The sequence below is a fragment of the Mchenga conophoros genome, linkage group LG7 (assembly GCF_057382185.1).
Source record: "Mchenga conophoros isolate Kocher_MC1m ecotype Shallow Benthic linkage group LG7, M_conophoros_male_GT1.1, whole genome shotgun sequence".
NCBI classification, from domain to species: Eukaryota; Metazoa; Chordata; class Actinopteri; order Cichliformes; family Cichlidae; genus Mchenga; species Mchenga conophoros.
This window is the reverse complement of record NC_140532.1, coordinates 6,326,904-6,339,202: the sequence shown is the minus strand read 5'-3', so window position 1 is coordinate 6,339,202 and position 12,299 is coordinate 6,326,904. Positions and strand designations below refer to the sequence as shown.

Genomic DNA, 12,299 nt, shown 5'->3' with positions numbered 1-12,299 from the left:
TTTGCTCTTAAGAACCACTAAGGAATTAGGCTGCCACTCTGGCCCTCATTTCCACAAATGCAGTGTTGTTAGTTCCAGTTGTTTCTCAGAACAAATGAGTCTGAGATTGACCGTCACAGTGCAGGCGATGGGTAATTCTCCATAGCACTTGGAAAACAAAGATTGTATCATAGTTAAAACATATAAACTCTACATGGACTTGATTTTTTTTTTCATTCTATTGCGGCATTGCTGTATCAGTAAAATATGAAATATGCTTGTATGTTGTACATTTAAATGGCAAATACTGTAGCATGCACTACTGTAGCATGGAGGTAACCCCAGCCGTAAGTGTAGTCAAACAGACAAAAAAAATTATGAATGTCACATGTCAAGGTGGTAGGTTTGAAGGATTGCTTGCTCAGTGTGGTTGAAGCAATGGATTCATTTTCTGATTTAATATTTACACACAGTGCCCTCAAGTGACAATATGAGACTATTACACATTGAACATCAGGAACTTTACCATCACTGCAGGTAGTCTTCGTGGAAGTTCATATTTTACATCTTTCCAGCTAAACAGCACAGGGCTGTATTTGTAAAAATTCTATAGAGCATCCTGAGATGTGCACTTACGGTCTCTTCGATATTTTAAGAGTCTATTTAAGAGCAGTTCTGTGGTGTGAGAGGTTTTGTCTCAGTAAAGGAAAATATCCAACGGTTTTCAAAAGATTGCAGGTTTTATACTGGTTTTCAAAAGATTGCAGGTTTTATACTGGTTTTCAAAAGATTGCAGGTTTTATAAAACAAACATTTCTCTAATCATTTCTGCCGTAGCACTAAATCTGTATATTACTAATCCTCTCTATTGATTATAGTTAAAATGGTTTGGAACAATAAATAATTTTGAAATAATTGGTTGGCCAACTGTCTTGTTTTTTATAGGAAATGCAGAGCATTTTTGAACTGAAATAAAATGAAATGTAAAAAATATAGTTTGAATATATGTAAATCAATTACCTGGCTTCAACACAAACATATTACTTCATGTTAATTTGGTTCGATGTGAATACATTGGGTTGGTTAAATTTCAATATATTAGCTTGGTTCAATAATTAAAATATGGTTCTATGTAAAAAAAAAATCAATTTGGATCAATGCAAAATTTAAAGTTTCAGTCAAGTCTAGTAATATTGTTTATATCAACATAAAAGTATCAGGTCATATCAAGTGACTCAATTTGGATTCTATGAAGTCAAATATTTTGGATGTGACAATTGGACATCATTTTTTTTTTTTTTTTTTAATAGGGTTATTCTTTTTACAGTGTACTGTTTGTGCTGTGAGCTTCGTGAGCACTGGATGCTGTTGAACTGGTGAACAACAACAGTATCTTCAGTTCTTAAAAAACAGAGAAAAAGAAACGATGGTGGTAAACTATGACAAATCAATATACGACTGAGTGATGAGTTGAAAAAGGGGAAAGACCCCATTTAATTGAGCAGTTAAGAGCAGTCATACTGACAGGAGACAGTCAACAGTCAATCTGGCTGTGAGCTCCCTCTGCAGGACTGGAGTATGTGGTGCTGGTGATGTTTCTGTAAAGCTGCCCTGGCTGTGTGAGGGCGAGTTATTGCTGGTCTCTTGAGGATTTTGGATATCTCACACTTCTGGCCTGGCTGCTCACCAGAGTCCATCTTCACACTAAAAGATAGAGATCTTTTTTAATGTCCACATTCCACTGACCAAGTTGAGATCACAATATGGTGATGCCACTGATTTACAAAACTCAGCTAAACATTTTACAACAAAATGTGTTGTTTCAAATCTGACTATTTGAATATAAAGATACTTTTTAATAATGACATACCGTGAATGCTTCAGCCTTTCACTTGGGGCAGCTGTTGGAGGTGGGTGCGGTATGGGTGCAGGCAGAGTCATTGGAGGCACACTCATTTGCAGGTCTGTATCTCCTGAAGTCCTACATATTTCAAAGGCGCTGCTGAATTCAGGTAAATATTGTGGTCTGGCCTGGCTAAGGTGAAGCCTCCGTGCACGGATCCCTTGCGGTTTCAAATCAACAGCAGTTGCACTGCCTTTGAGAGGAGGAGAAGGGGACACTGCGGTTTTGGGGACCAGCGACAGTCGAGCCATATCTGAGGGTAAGTTTTTTCTGGGAAGCAGATCTAAAAATAAACAAACAATAAGAATAATTGAAATAATTCAGTTATTTTTCTCCTTACATTACAAAAAGATCAGACATTACAATTACTGCTTTTATTCTGTACAGCCTTATTTATAATTTATGAAGTTATAAATAACTTCACAAAGTTCTCACCTGGGGAAAGAGACTGGAAAGAGAAATCTAGTGAGGCTGCATCTTGGTTGTCACACTTTTTCTCCTCTTCATGTTCTTCATTACTGCTGTCACTCCTCATAGCACCACAGCCATCTTCTTCCTCATCACAACGGGCTTCTTCATCATCAGAGTGCTGAATGGACAAGATTTGTGGCAGTCTGTCTTTCGCTATGGCCTCAAGACGTCTGAAACAAAGAATGATGATATTTAGTTTTATGTGCATACAAGTCTTCAGACATAGCCACATCGACAGCTTCTGCGATTTTAACTGGCTGTGAAGAGGCTTTGTATTTGTGAAATCCTCCACAGCCCTCTGATGGTATTCAATGGACAACTGTTTTAATATGCAATTAATCTATTGCATGGTCAGCAATGGCAAGATATAGATTAAAATGTAGCTTTTATTATTTTTCACATGTATGTGTTTTTAAAAAAGTAATTCAGCATGTAATACCTGCTATGCTGTTCCTTCCAAGCTCTGAGCTCTGCAAAGACATCAGCACGTTCTGTCAGATCAGGCTCCTCGAGGTCATATGTGTGTTCTGGTACGTGAATGGGAGTGTCTCGGGGGGTGAAAGTAGACCTGGTGGGTGCTGTCTATCAGACAGTAGAGAGGCACAACAAGCATGAGTGGTAATAGATGATGGTAGGAAACTTAAAGTAATAGAGGCCTAAGAGCATATTAATTATGGATAGCAAAAACAGTGAGGAACAACAAACACAGCAAGGGCAGATTGAATGAGACAGAAAGGTATAAATAAGATGCAGAGTGACAGTGGTGGGGTGTATTTATGCCAGTTATAACAGATCAGAGGGTGGTGACAGTGATAGCCCCGTCTGTCAACTTCTTCTGACACAACCCTTCTCACATCTCCATCACCCCTCACTATGCTTGTCCTCTCAGGTTGTTTGTCTGCCTGATAATAATTAGCTGATTCTTTTTATACTGACATGACATTAAAGAGACGAGCTGCTGGTGCCAGGCATTCATAATGGCCTGTCAAAGCTCATAAAGCTTGCTGTTCCTCTTAGTGGACAATGAAGACTCTGTTTTATGGGGAACAGCGAGACAGAAATAACTCATGTATATGGATCACAGCGTGTGGTGTATGGATACATCTCATAATTTATTAAGTGAGATCAAATAATTTTCTCCACTGCATTGCAGGACTTTGTTGCTACTTACCCTTAACTTTTGCCGCTTTGCTCGAATAGCCTGGACTGGGTTCCCACAGAAGATGATGTTACCCGCTCCTTCAAAAATTGACAGAGTAAAACAGGCATCAGTGATTGAAACTGTCATTATTTCATGGCACAATTAAGTCCTCTTGGTGGCACTGTTGAGCAAAGATTGTTTTTACTGCTCCAACAGTTCACCTGCACAGAGTAATGCTAATCAAAATAAAATGGAAATGGCACTAAGACTAATGAGATCAACCACAGGAGTGCCTAACTGTGAGTCAGATTGCTGGTTTCAGCTTCCACTACTGCCAGATCTGAGTCTGCAGAACCAGGTCTGGATCCAGAAGGGGAGAGAACTCCAGGCCTGATCGCTGACATGAGTCTTGAGCCTGAGTGTGGTCTGGTGCCTGACGATGACATGGCCCAGACACCGGAGAAGCTGGGAGAAGGGCATGTGGCTGAACTGGGTCGGCTGTAAGGACGTACACTGTCGGTTGTCTCCTCTACAAAGACAAAAGTGAGGTGTTTGTTAAATCGTCATCTGAATATCTGGACCATGTTGATGGATTTAAAACAGTACACACACACACCATCACCAGCAGGATAAGAGGAGTTAGAATCTCTAATGGAGTTTCTGAGAATGTCCCAGTCTTCTCCCATGGTGGTACAGCAGCTAAGCCTGTCCTCCTCCACCTTTACATCATCAAGGTAACGCAGCTGAGGGACCAGCTCCCTCACCGCTGCCCGGTAACTGTAGTCTGCCATCTGGGCAGGAGGAACGAAACAAGAGAAAATGACAGAGCTAAGGTGTACGACAAGATTCAAGATCACATTTTTTTGCAACAGTGACATTTTTAATAATACGTGGTATTTTTAAATAGGGGGTGCCAGACAGCATAAGCTGATCCCAGCTCATAACAGCTAGCGTCTGTAAAGTCTTGCAAATAAATAAATTATTCATTTGCTATAAATTCTAGACTTTTATCATTTGGAAGAGAGCAGAGAGCGAGAGAGAGGCCAGTGAATCGCTGGCCTCGCTTTGGTTTCACCAAACCACACAGATGCAGAAAATGAAAAGGAGAGTGTGAGAGGCCTGTAAACAAAAGCAAGAAAATGAGAGAAAAGAGGAGGAGAATGAGTTTTAAATAAGAGGAAGTGAGAGAAAGACAGAGCGCATGAAGAGTGATCACTTGGCAAGGGAGTAAACCCAAGAACCCCCTCAGTCGTTACAAAGCACGGGCCTAATGCATATTCAGCTCAGCATCTCTCCTCATTGCCCTAGTTTCTTAATTAATGCTCTGCTGGTGGGTGTAAATAAACACATTCACAGTGGCCCAAAAAACTCAGCTCACTGCAGCTTCAGCCGTGTACCCAGCTACAATCAGTTTCACTGACTTGGCCCATGATAAGCTGTTTAAGGCTTTGTCACAGAAACCAAAAAATGCACCTTAACATAAAAATAAAGCATTGATGTTTACATATATACTATTTCAACAGTATGTTATGTCTAATTATTTTTGAGTATTTTGATGTCTCCTGCTCTAGCAGAGTGTTTCTGTTGAGTTAAGGACCCACATACAGAGAGTTGCGATCGCACACATGCTCTCATGTCTCAGCACAAACTGATTACATGTTAGAGATTATCTGTCTTCAGGGCTGACAGCCAGCACAGGCGAGACTGTTGAACGATTAGAACCACAAGTTGCATTTGCAAGTTGGCATTTACAACATCAAATGAATACAACACTTCCTTTTCAGGAACTCTGCCCAGCTCCTTGCTCAAGCTCTATTCAGCTGCAACCATTCTTGGTTTCGTTTTATCTTTTGCCAGACTGCCACTCTGAGCATTGCACCACTCTGTGGCGGTTGCTTCAAGATGTACTGGGTATGTTAATCGCAATAGGAGCATCCGCTTAAAGTCTGAACAACAAAGGACAAACACATCGCATAATACTCATACCTGAGTTGATGTAGGGTTTGGGCGTAAACAGACAGGGTTTCCCTCCAGGGTAAGTCTCTCCAGTTTGCTACATAAACTGAGATACTGAACCTGGACTAAATCATCCACGTCATTCCCTTCCAGATCTAACAGCTGCAGGTTCTCCAGCATGCCAACCTGACTCAGGTCTGACACGTTGTTATAGGACAAGTACAGCTCCTGAGAAGAAGGACAGGAAATAAGTGTTAAGTGGTAGAAAATGTGTGATTAATGAACTGAACCAGCAGAAGGAAAATGCACTAAAGAAAAAAAACATGTTGGACCCAAGTCACACTGTGGTATCATCCCATGCCACAGACAGTTGGACGTTTTAAACAGCGAAAGTTCAATTACTTGAATCATATGTTACTACCTAGGCACGTTCAGTATTTGCCGCAAAAACGAGGAAATGATTTGGGAAAAAATGGGTCACTCAGGTACTATGACAAATGGAAATTAATGTTTGAGGTATGAAGGCCTATTTGAAATGTATCCAAAAAACCTTGACACAATTTATGTTTTGTTCCGTACACACATTTTTTAACATTTGCAAAAAGAGAAAAGAAAGAAGCTACCAAGCTCCTGAATAGTTCCTACAAAGCCACCTGTAACCTATAAAGTCTACCGTAACAGCACAGAAAGTAGTAATCCCATCTAGATCTCGTAGGCAGCACCGAGACATCCATAGCACCTGCAGTTGGGAGATGGTGGTTCCCAAGTCTCTAGGGAGACAAAATAACACAAACTTGATTTAGAGGCAGGAAAGAGAGTTACATAATCATGGCTAAAAAAAGGATACTTTCTTGGCTACTGAAGCTTGCAGCTCCTTTCTCTTCGTGAAAATTATGTCCTGTTCACTGTCTCCCGCTTTCCTCCCTGCCTGAACCTTTCCACAATAGTTTCAGTGTACCTTACACTACAACACCAACTCCACTACAATTCCCACAACCCAAAGCAGGAAATGCTATCAGAGCCAGTGCATGTCCGGCTGACTCTGCTCTGCTCTGGTGCTCTCGGGGTGGAGCAGACAGTTCACTATCTATCTCTGTGTACAGTTCTGTGCAAAAGTCTCAGAGTACTCTTCATTTTATTATATTCTGCTAGGAAAAATTAAAAGTAGGTGTAGGGATTTATTGAAATGAACATAAATACAGTCTGTTATACCTGGGGAGGCCAATCCATGACTGACAGTGTTGCAGTTATTGCATTGGCAATGTGTTGGGGATCGCTGGCGTGTTGAAACATGAAGCTGTTGTCAATCCAGCAATTTTCAGATGGCATTGCAAGGTACTTTTCTGTGATCGTAACACTTTCAGTGTTGGGGAGATTTCCAACACCACTGGCTGAAACGCAGCTCCAAACCATGACAGAGCCCTCCACAGTGTTCTACAGATGGCTATAGACACTAACTCTTGTACATCTCTCCTGTCCTCCTCCATAAATATTGATTATTAGATAATTAGATAAACGAAACAATTTTTCTCATTTTCATGTAACACTTGTGTCATTGTCCAATTTCCTTATTTTAATTAAAGACACACTGCCCACCATGTTTAGATATGCCATGTTTTCAGCTAACAGCTCTTTGGGAATCACATTGGTGGTTCAAATATATTACTTTATTGCTTGTGTTATCTTTTGGTATCTTTTATTATCTGCTCATAGATACAACTACAGAACTGGGAACGGATTGTGTTTTTTCTGACAGACTGCTACTAACAGAGTGCCTACAGATACAAAAATTCTTCCTTCGCTAAACTTTCTGTTATGTGCACAACATTCACGTTCATTCCTTCAGTTGGGTGCATTTTTTATGCTCGAATAATACATATTTCATATTTCTATGTTAACTTGTTTAACAAACAAAAAAAAATTCCTCTGAAAATGGTTAGGTGTAAGTGATGGACTGAAAATGAGTGAAAAACTGCCGATGTCTAAATTAAACCTTTTCAAGACTTCATAATCTATTGTTTATAATTTATTTAAATAGACCACATTCAAGAAAATCTGTCTCATGAGAAGCAAAATGTAAAGTAATGAGAGATGGGTCAAGACTTTTGCACAGTAATGGTAAAAAATATTCTCTCCATCTCACTTACTGTGACAACTATTTGTAGCTTTGCTTCAATATACTTTTGATGAAACAGCTGTAGCTATGATCACTGGACAAGCTAGGAAAAACTTTAGATATTCCCTGTCTCTTTCTGAGGATCAAATGCATGATTTTGAAATCTGATAGTACCTGAACCCCTCTGTATCCTATTGTGAGAAAGGTGGTTTAACCTGTTCTCTGTGTATCTCTAAACCTGTACACAGGTCTCACCTCTATGGTGTCTGGTTTACAAGTTGCAACAAGCATCTTCCACACATAAATATTGGAAGTCCCTATTTCAAAACCTTGTCACTATAGCCATACTATACTTCTTTGGGTAAGCTCATAACTTTTGACTTCCTGTAATGACAGAGTAAACCACGACAGCATTCACTAAACTATGGGGGTTTTTTCTGTTCTGGGTTAACTTATATTTATTTCTCTTCAAGGAAATATGTGGGTTTTCCTATTTTGGAAACATGTATAAAATAAGATAAAAATGACCAGAAGCATGCATCAGTATCATCTTGGAAATCTAAAAATTATTATACTTTGTAAATTTGTTTCTCAGGAATACAAACTTTGAAGTAAAGAAAAAGATACTATTTTTGTCTTACTTACCTTACTGACAGGATCCTGCTGTTGTTCATTTTTAGCTGCACTAATCCAGGCAAGTAGACACCTGCAAGAAAATTAGTTAAACAAAACTATTTTTCTCATTTTCATGTAACACTGGTGTCATTTTAACATGGTTTCGTTCTTATCACCTGATTTATTTGCTAATCAGATGTTCAGCATCATTTAAGTAAAAGAAAGCGTCCCTGAAGTGGCAGGTAAAACATGACTCATACATGTACAGACAGTGTTTGTCATGCCTTACACAATCTAGGATTTTTTCTGAGGACAAAGCTCAGTCATAGTAAATATATGCCCCTACCATTATCTAATGATGGCTGGCACACCTGTGAGGTAATCAGGTGTGGAAATTTATGACTGTCTGCTCGTTCTGTGTTGTGATTATTACAAGTATCTGTTATGAATCATTACTGTAAATTGTGTTTCTCATTGCTCGTTAGTTTAACTGAACTTAAATGAGATAAAAGTTACTGTATTTTTGTAGCCTTGGCTACACAAAGAAAACAATAACACCACTGATGCTGACTAACAGTTAGTTCTAATAAGTACACATACAAACAGACACCTATTGTTTTACTGTTTTACATATTCAGCTGCAGTACTGTGCAAAAGTCTTGAGCCATTCCTCATTTGTTTGTATTTTGTCTTCAAGGAACCAGACTTTGTTGTATTTAATTATTCTTGAACAACAGGTCTCTAAGCTTTCTGAAGTTTTTCATGGGACACTGGCTGCTTTTTTTTACTTATTTTCAGTACAGTCTTTGTACTTGATCATTTTCTTAGTTAAACTACTTAACACTGACCTATGAATCATTCAACAACTAAAAAAGGTACCTAACTCAAGAGGTGAACTAGTTTTGTGTCTGCACACAACTTACACAACAGACAATTTAGAAAAGAACCAATTTTAATTTCTATATTTAGGGACTTTTTTACAAGCTGCCTGTCACAGTAACAATTCATTTGTTTAGTCGAGTCTACAAAAGATAACACAGTTTGACAGCCGCAAAATAACTACAGCAGAGGAACAGTATCAACAAGTCATGTATTTAAGAAATTAGAAAAAAAAAGTCCAGCAAAATTACACAAAAAAATGGACTAAAAAATTAGTGGCAACAGATCTTGTGGAGTGATAAATACAAATTGGACATTTTTGGTTCAAGTCATCATCAATATATATGGAGAAGGTCAAGAGAGAGGTAGAACAGTGAATGTCTACAGACATCTGTAAAACACAGTGTCATGGTTTGGAGCTGCATTTAAGCCAGTGAAAGACCAATATGGGCCAATTTTGATCACAATCTAAAAAGTGTTGTATTTGCAACAACTTCATGTTTAAGCATGCTAATGATCCCAAACACGCTGCCACTGCTGTAAAAGCATACCTGGATAGAAAAACATGCCATGGCCTCTCCAGAACACGGACTTCAACATTACCTAAGCAGTGTGGGATCGTGTTGACTAAGAACAGAACAAAACGCAGCCAAACTCCCAAGAAGAGCTTTGAAATGTCCTTCTAGAACCCTGAAGACTACTTAAAGAAATGACAAGAAAGCTTGCATAAGAGAGTTGAGACTGTGTTGAAGAATAAAAGTGGTCATGCTAAATACTGACTTTGGTAGACCAAATCTTGTTAGATTATTACAAATGCTGATTATGGTGTATATTTGTGTATATTTGCACATACTTCAATGAATCACTGCACCTATTTCCCATATTTCTTGCAAAATATAACCGAATGAAGGGTGCCTCAAGACTTGCACAGTGCACAGTACTGTATTTAATCAGTGACATGTTATATGTCTTACCAAAGTTACCAAGTGTGTTTTCTTGAGTGTCTACACAGATCTCCAGTGAGGTCACATTAGAGAGGTCTTGTGTGCCACACAGCAATTTCTGTAGGAGGAGAATAAGAAGCTGACCTGGGCAGAAGGGCACTGTCTCTTTACTTTATGTAGTCTGTATCATTCTGTAGCTACGATTAACAAACATGACTTTGATTTGATGTAAAATCTTTGAAGAATTTTTTTTTGCCCAATTTCAGTTTCAAACATAATCTTTTTAAGCAAAAATCAAAGAGGATTTTAATTAGTATAAGAGACAACACTAACGAAATTATTTCAGTAAAATAGGCATTATAATACAGGCAAGATGTATATGGTAGATGTTATCCAGATGCTAACATTTACTATTGTCAATTTAGAATTATGCTAAACTAACTAAATGCTTTCACTAGTATATTATATATATAGTATATTATATTCGTATAAACAACATGATAAGAGGTTTATAACGGTGATAAATACTAACTGTATTTAAAGGTACCTACCAACTTCTCCGGGGAGAGATAAAATTCCACTGGTGTTTCAGAGTCCTCACAGGGTTTACTTGCAGGAGTTGGGTTGATGGAGCCTGAACCACTCAGCTCAGTCACCAGGACCCGTGCTGTACCAGACCTGACCCCGTGGGGCACAGACCCATGACAGTAACTCATGCCTCACGCTGTATAAAATAAACAATCATAAAGTTATATTGAAAACACCAAAACGGCTTGTGAAACAAAAGGGAAGCAGTGAGCAGTACCTTCTCTACAGCCAGATATTCTAAGTAGCGCTAAATAAAGCAGCATGTACCCTAGCTACATGCTGGTGTATACGGAAATATAATATTATATCTATAATAAGAATATATATCACCTTTTGCAGAATTTTCCCGTCTGTGTCACTAGATAGTCTATACATTTACATTCAAACCTACAACTGAGGGCTCGCAAGCAAAAGTTTCCTTGGCAACCACAGACGACTTCCTGGATACGGCACAAACTGACCCCAAAGCCGCTGCATGAATTCCATTCAGCGGCTCTGGGGTCAGTTTGTGCAGTTAGACCCAGTTAGACCCGTGGCTCCCTGGGATATGTAGTACACTCCGGTATTTCTTATGGTTGGCACTCATCTAATCTATTATCCAGTAGTTACTGGATAATATTCAGTCGATATTGATGAGATCAATCCAGGACTGATAACGTTTTCTTGTGCCTTTCTTTTTTATTTAAATATTTTTTTTGTGTGCACTAGCAGTCTGTTTGGGATCATCAGAATGCTGAAAAATGAAGCTGTTCCCAATCAGACGATTTAGTGGATCAAAATCTAACAGAACCTTTCTACATTCATAATAATAATAATAATAATAATAATAATAATAATAATAATAATAATAATAATAAGTCGTTTCATCTCAACATAAGATCTGTTTCCATTGATTTTCAGCCCAGTTCTTGTGTAATTTGGCATACTCCAACCTTTCCCCCCCCCGTTTCCCTTCATGACAGCCACTGAGAACATTTCTGATGAAGATTCAGCAAACAGTAGATTGATCAACTGAAGGACAAGATACATCTCTTAGGTCCTGGTCTTTCTTTCTGTTGATTAGCTGTAAATCGTTTTATGCCTGTCACATTTTTTATTGTCCTCCACTGCCCCAGATTGCCCAGATTTTTTTAGGGGCACACTGCACAGTATTAACGATTTTCCAAGTTTTCAGCAAACAGTTCTTTGGGAAACATCAAACACTGCGTTAAACATGTGTTATCTTTGACATTTGTCATACATACAACTAAAGAAAATGATGCTAGTAACAAAGAGACTAAAAATACCAATTTAAATTATGTTTAGACACAACGCTGATTCATGCCTCGAGTGAGGTACATTTCTTATACTTGAATGATTCATACAGTCAGTGTTAGTGAGTGGTTTAACAAAAAAAATATTCCTCAAAAGCATTTGGGTTATGTCTACAACAAGTCCTCAGCCTTGGTCAAGCACATGGACTGAGCTACAAAATGAGTACAAAAAAATCAGTCAGTGTCCAAAGAAAATTGTTGAAACCGTCAGAAAGACTAAAAACTAAAAACATTAAGAAAGTCTGGATCAGGAGGGGGGGAAAATTACAGAAAGGATCAGAGCACAAGCATAAAACCACAATGAGTGGCCAACTGTTGCACTTGCATGGAATAAAAAAAAATCCCAGCACCTGGAACAGAAAAATATGAAGAAAAAAAACATACAGTTAAAAAA

General features: G+C 38.5%; 1 protein-coding gene across 2 annotated transcripts; it reads right to left on the bottom strand.

The window, feature by feature from the left end:
- Positions 1-1,445: 1,445 nt before the first annotated feature.
- On the bottom strand, positions 1,446-11,054 carry lrrc56 (leucine rich repeat containing 56). Of its 2 annotated transcripts, none has more exons than XM_085281746.1 (13): positions 10,923-11,054; positions 10,556-10,728; positions 10,035-10,122; positions 8,212-8,272; positions 6,124-6,220; positions 5,481-5,678; positions 4,111-4,285; positions 3,793-4,023; positions 3,525-3,592; positions 2,793-2,935; positions 2,318-2,523; positions 1,850-2,165; positions 1,446-1,683 (listed from the first exon to the last, which is right to left on the bottom strand). In XM_085281746.1, exons 2-13 carry the CDS (start codon positions 10,718-10,720, stop codon positions 1,521-1,523), a joined length of 1,911 nt encoding a protein of 636 aa, XP_085137872.1. In that variant the 5' UTR covers positions 10,721-10,728; positions 10,923-11,054; the 3' UTR covers positions 1,446-1,520. The 2 variants fall into 2 exon arrangements, with proteins under 2 accessions (XP_085137872.1, XP_085137873.1); XM_085281747.1 differs by having other exon boundaries at positions 6,190-6,220.
- Positions 11,055-12,299: the final 1,245 nt, after the last annotated feature.

What these genes read in the sequence shown, in the direction of transcription:
- lrrc56 (XM_085281746.1), bottom strand. Translation starts at nt 10,720, where the DNA reads ATGAGTTACTGTCATGGGTCTGTGCCCCACGGGGTCAGGTCTGGTACA. An exon ending in AAACACACTTGGTAACTTTG is followed by an intron (nt 8,273 to 10,034) that starts GTAAGACATATA and finishes ATTTTCTTGCAG; the next exon opens with GTGTCTACTTGCCTGGATTA. An exon ending in CTCTTATCCTGCTGGTGATG is followed by an intron (nt 4,024 to 4,110) that starts GTGTGTGTGTGT and finishes TTGTCTTTGTAG; the next exon opens with AGGAGACAACCGACAGTGTA.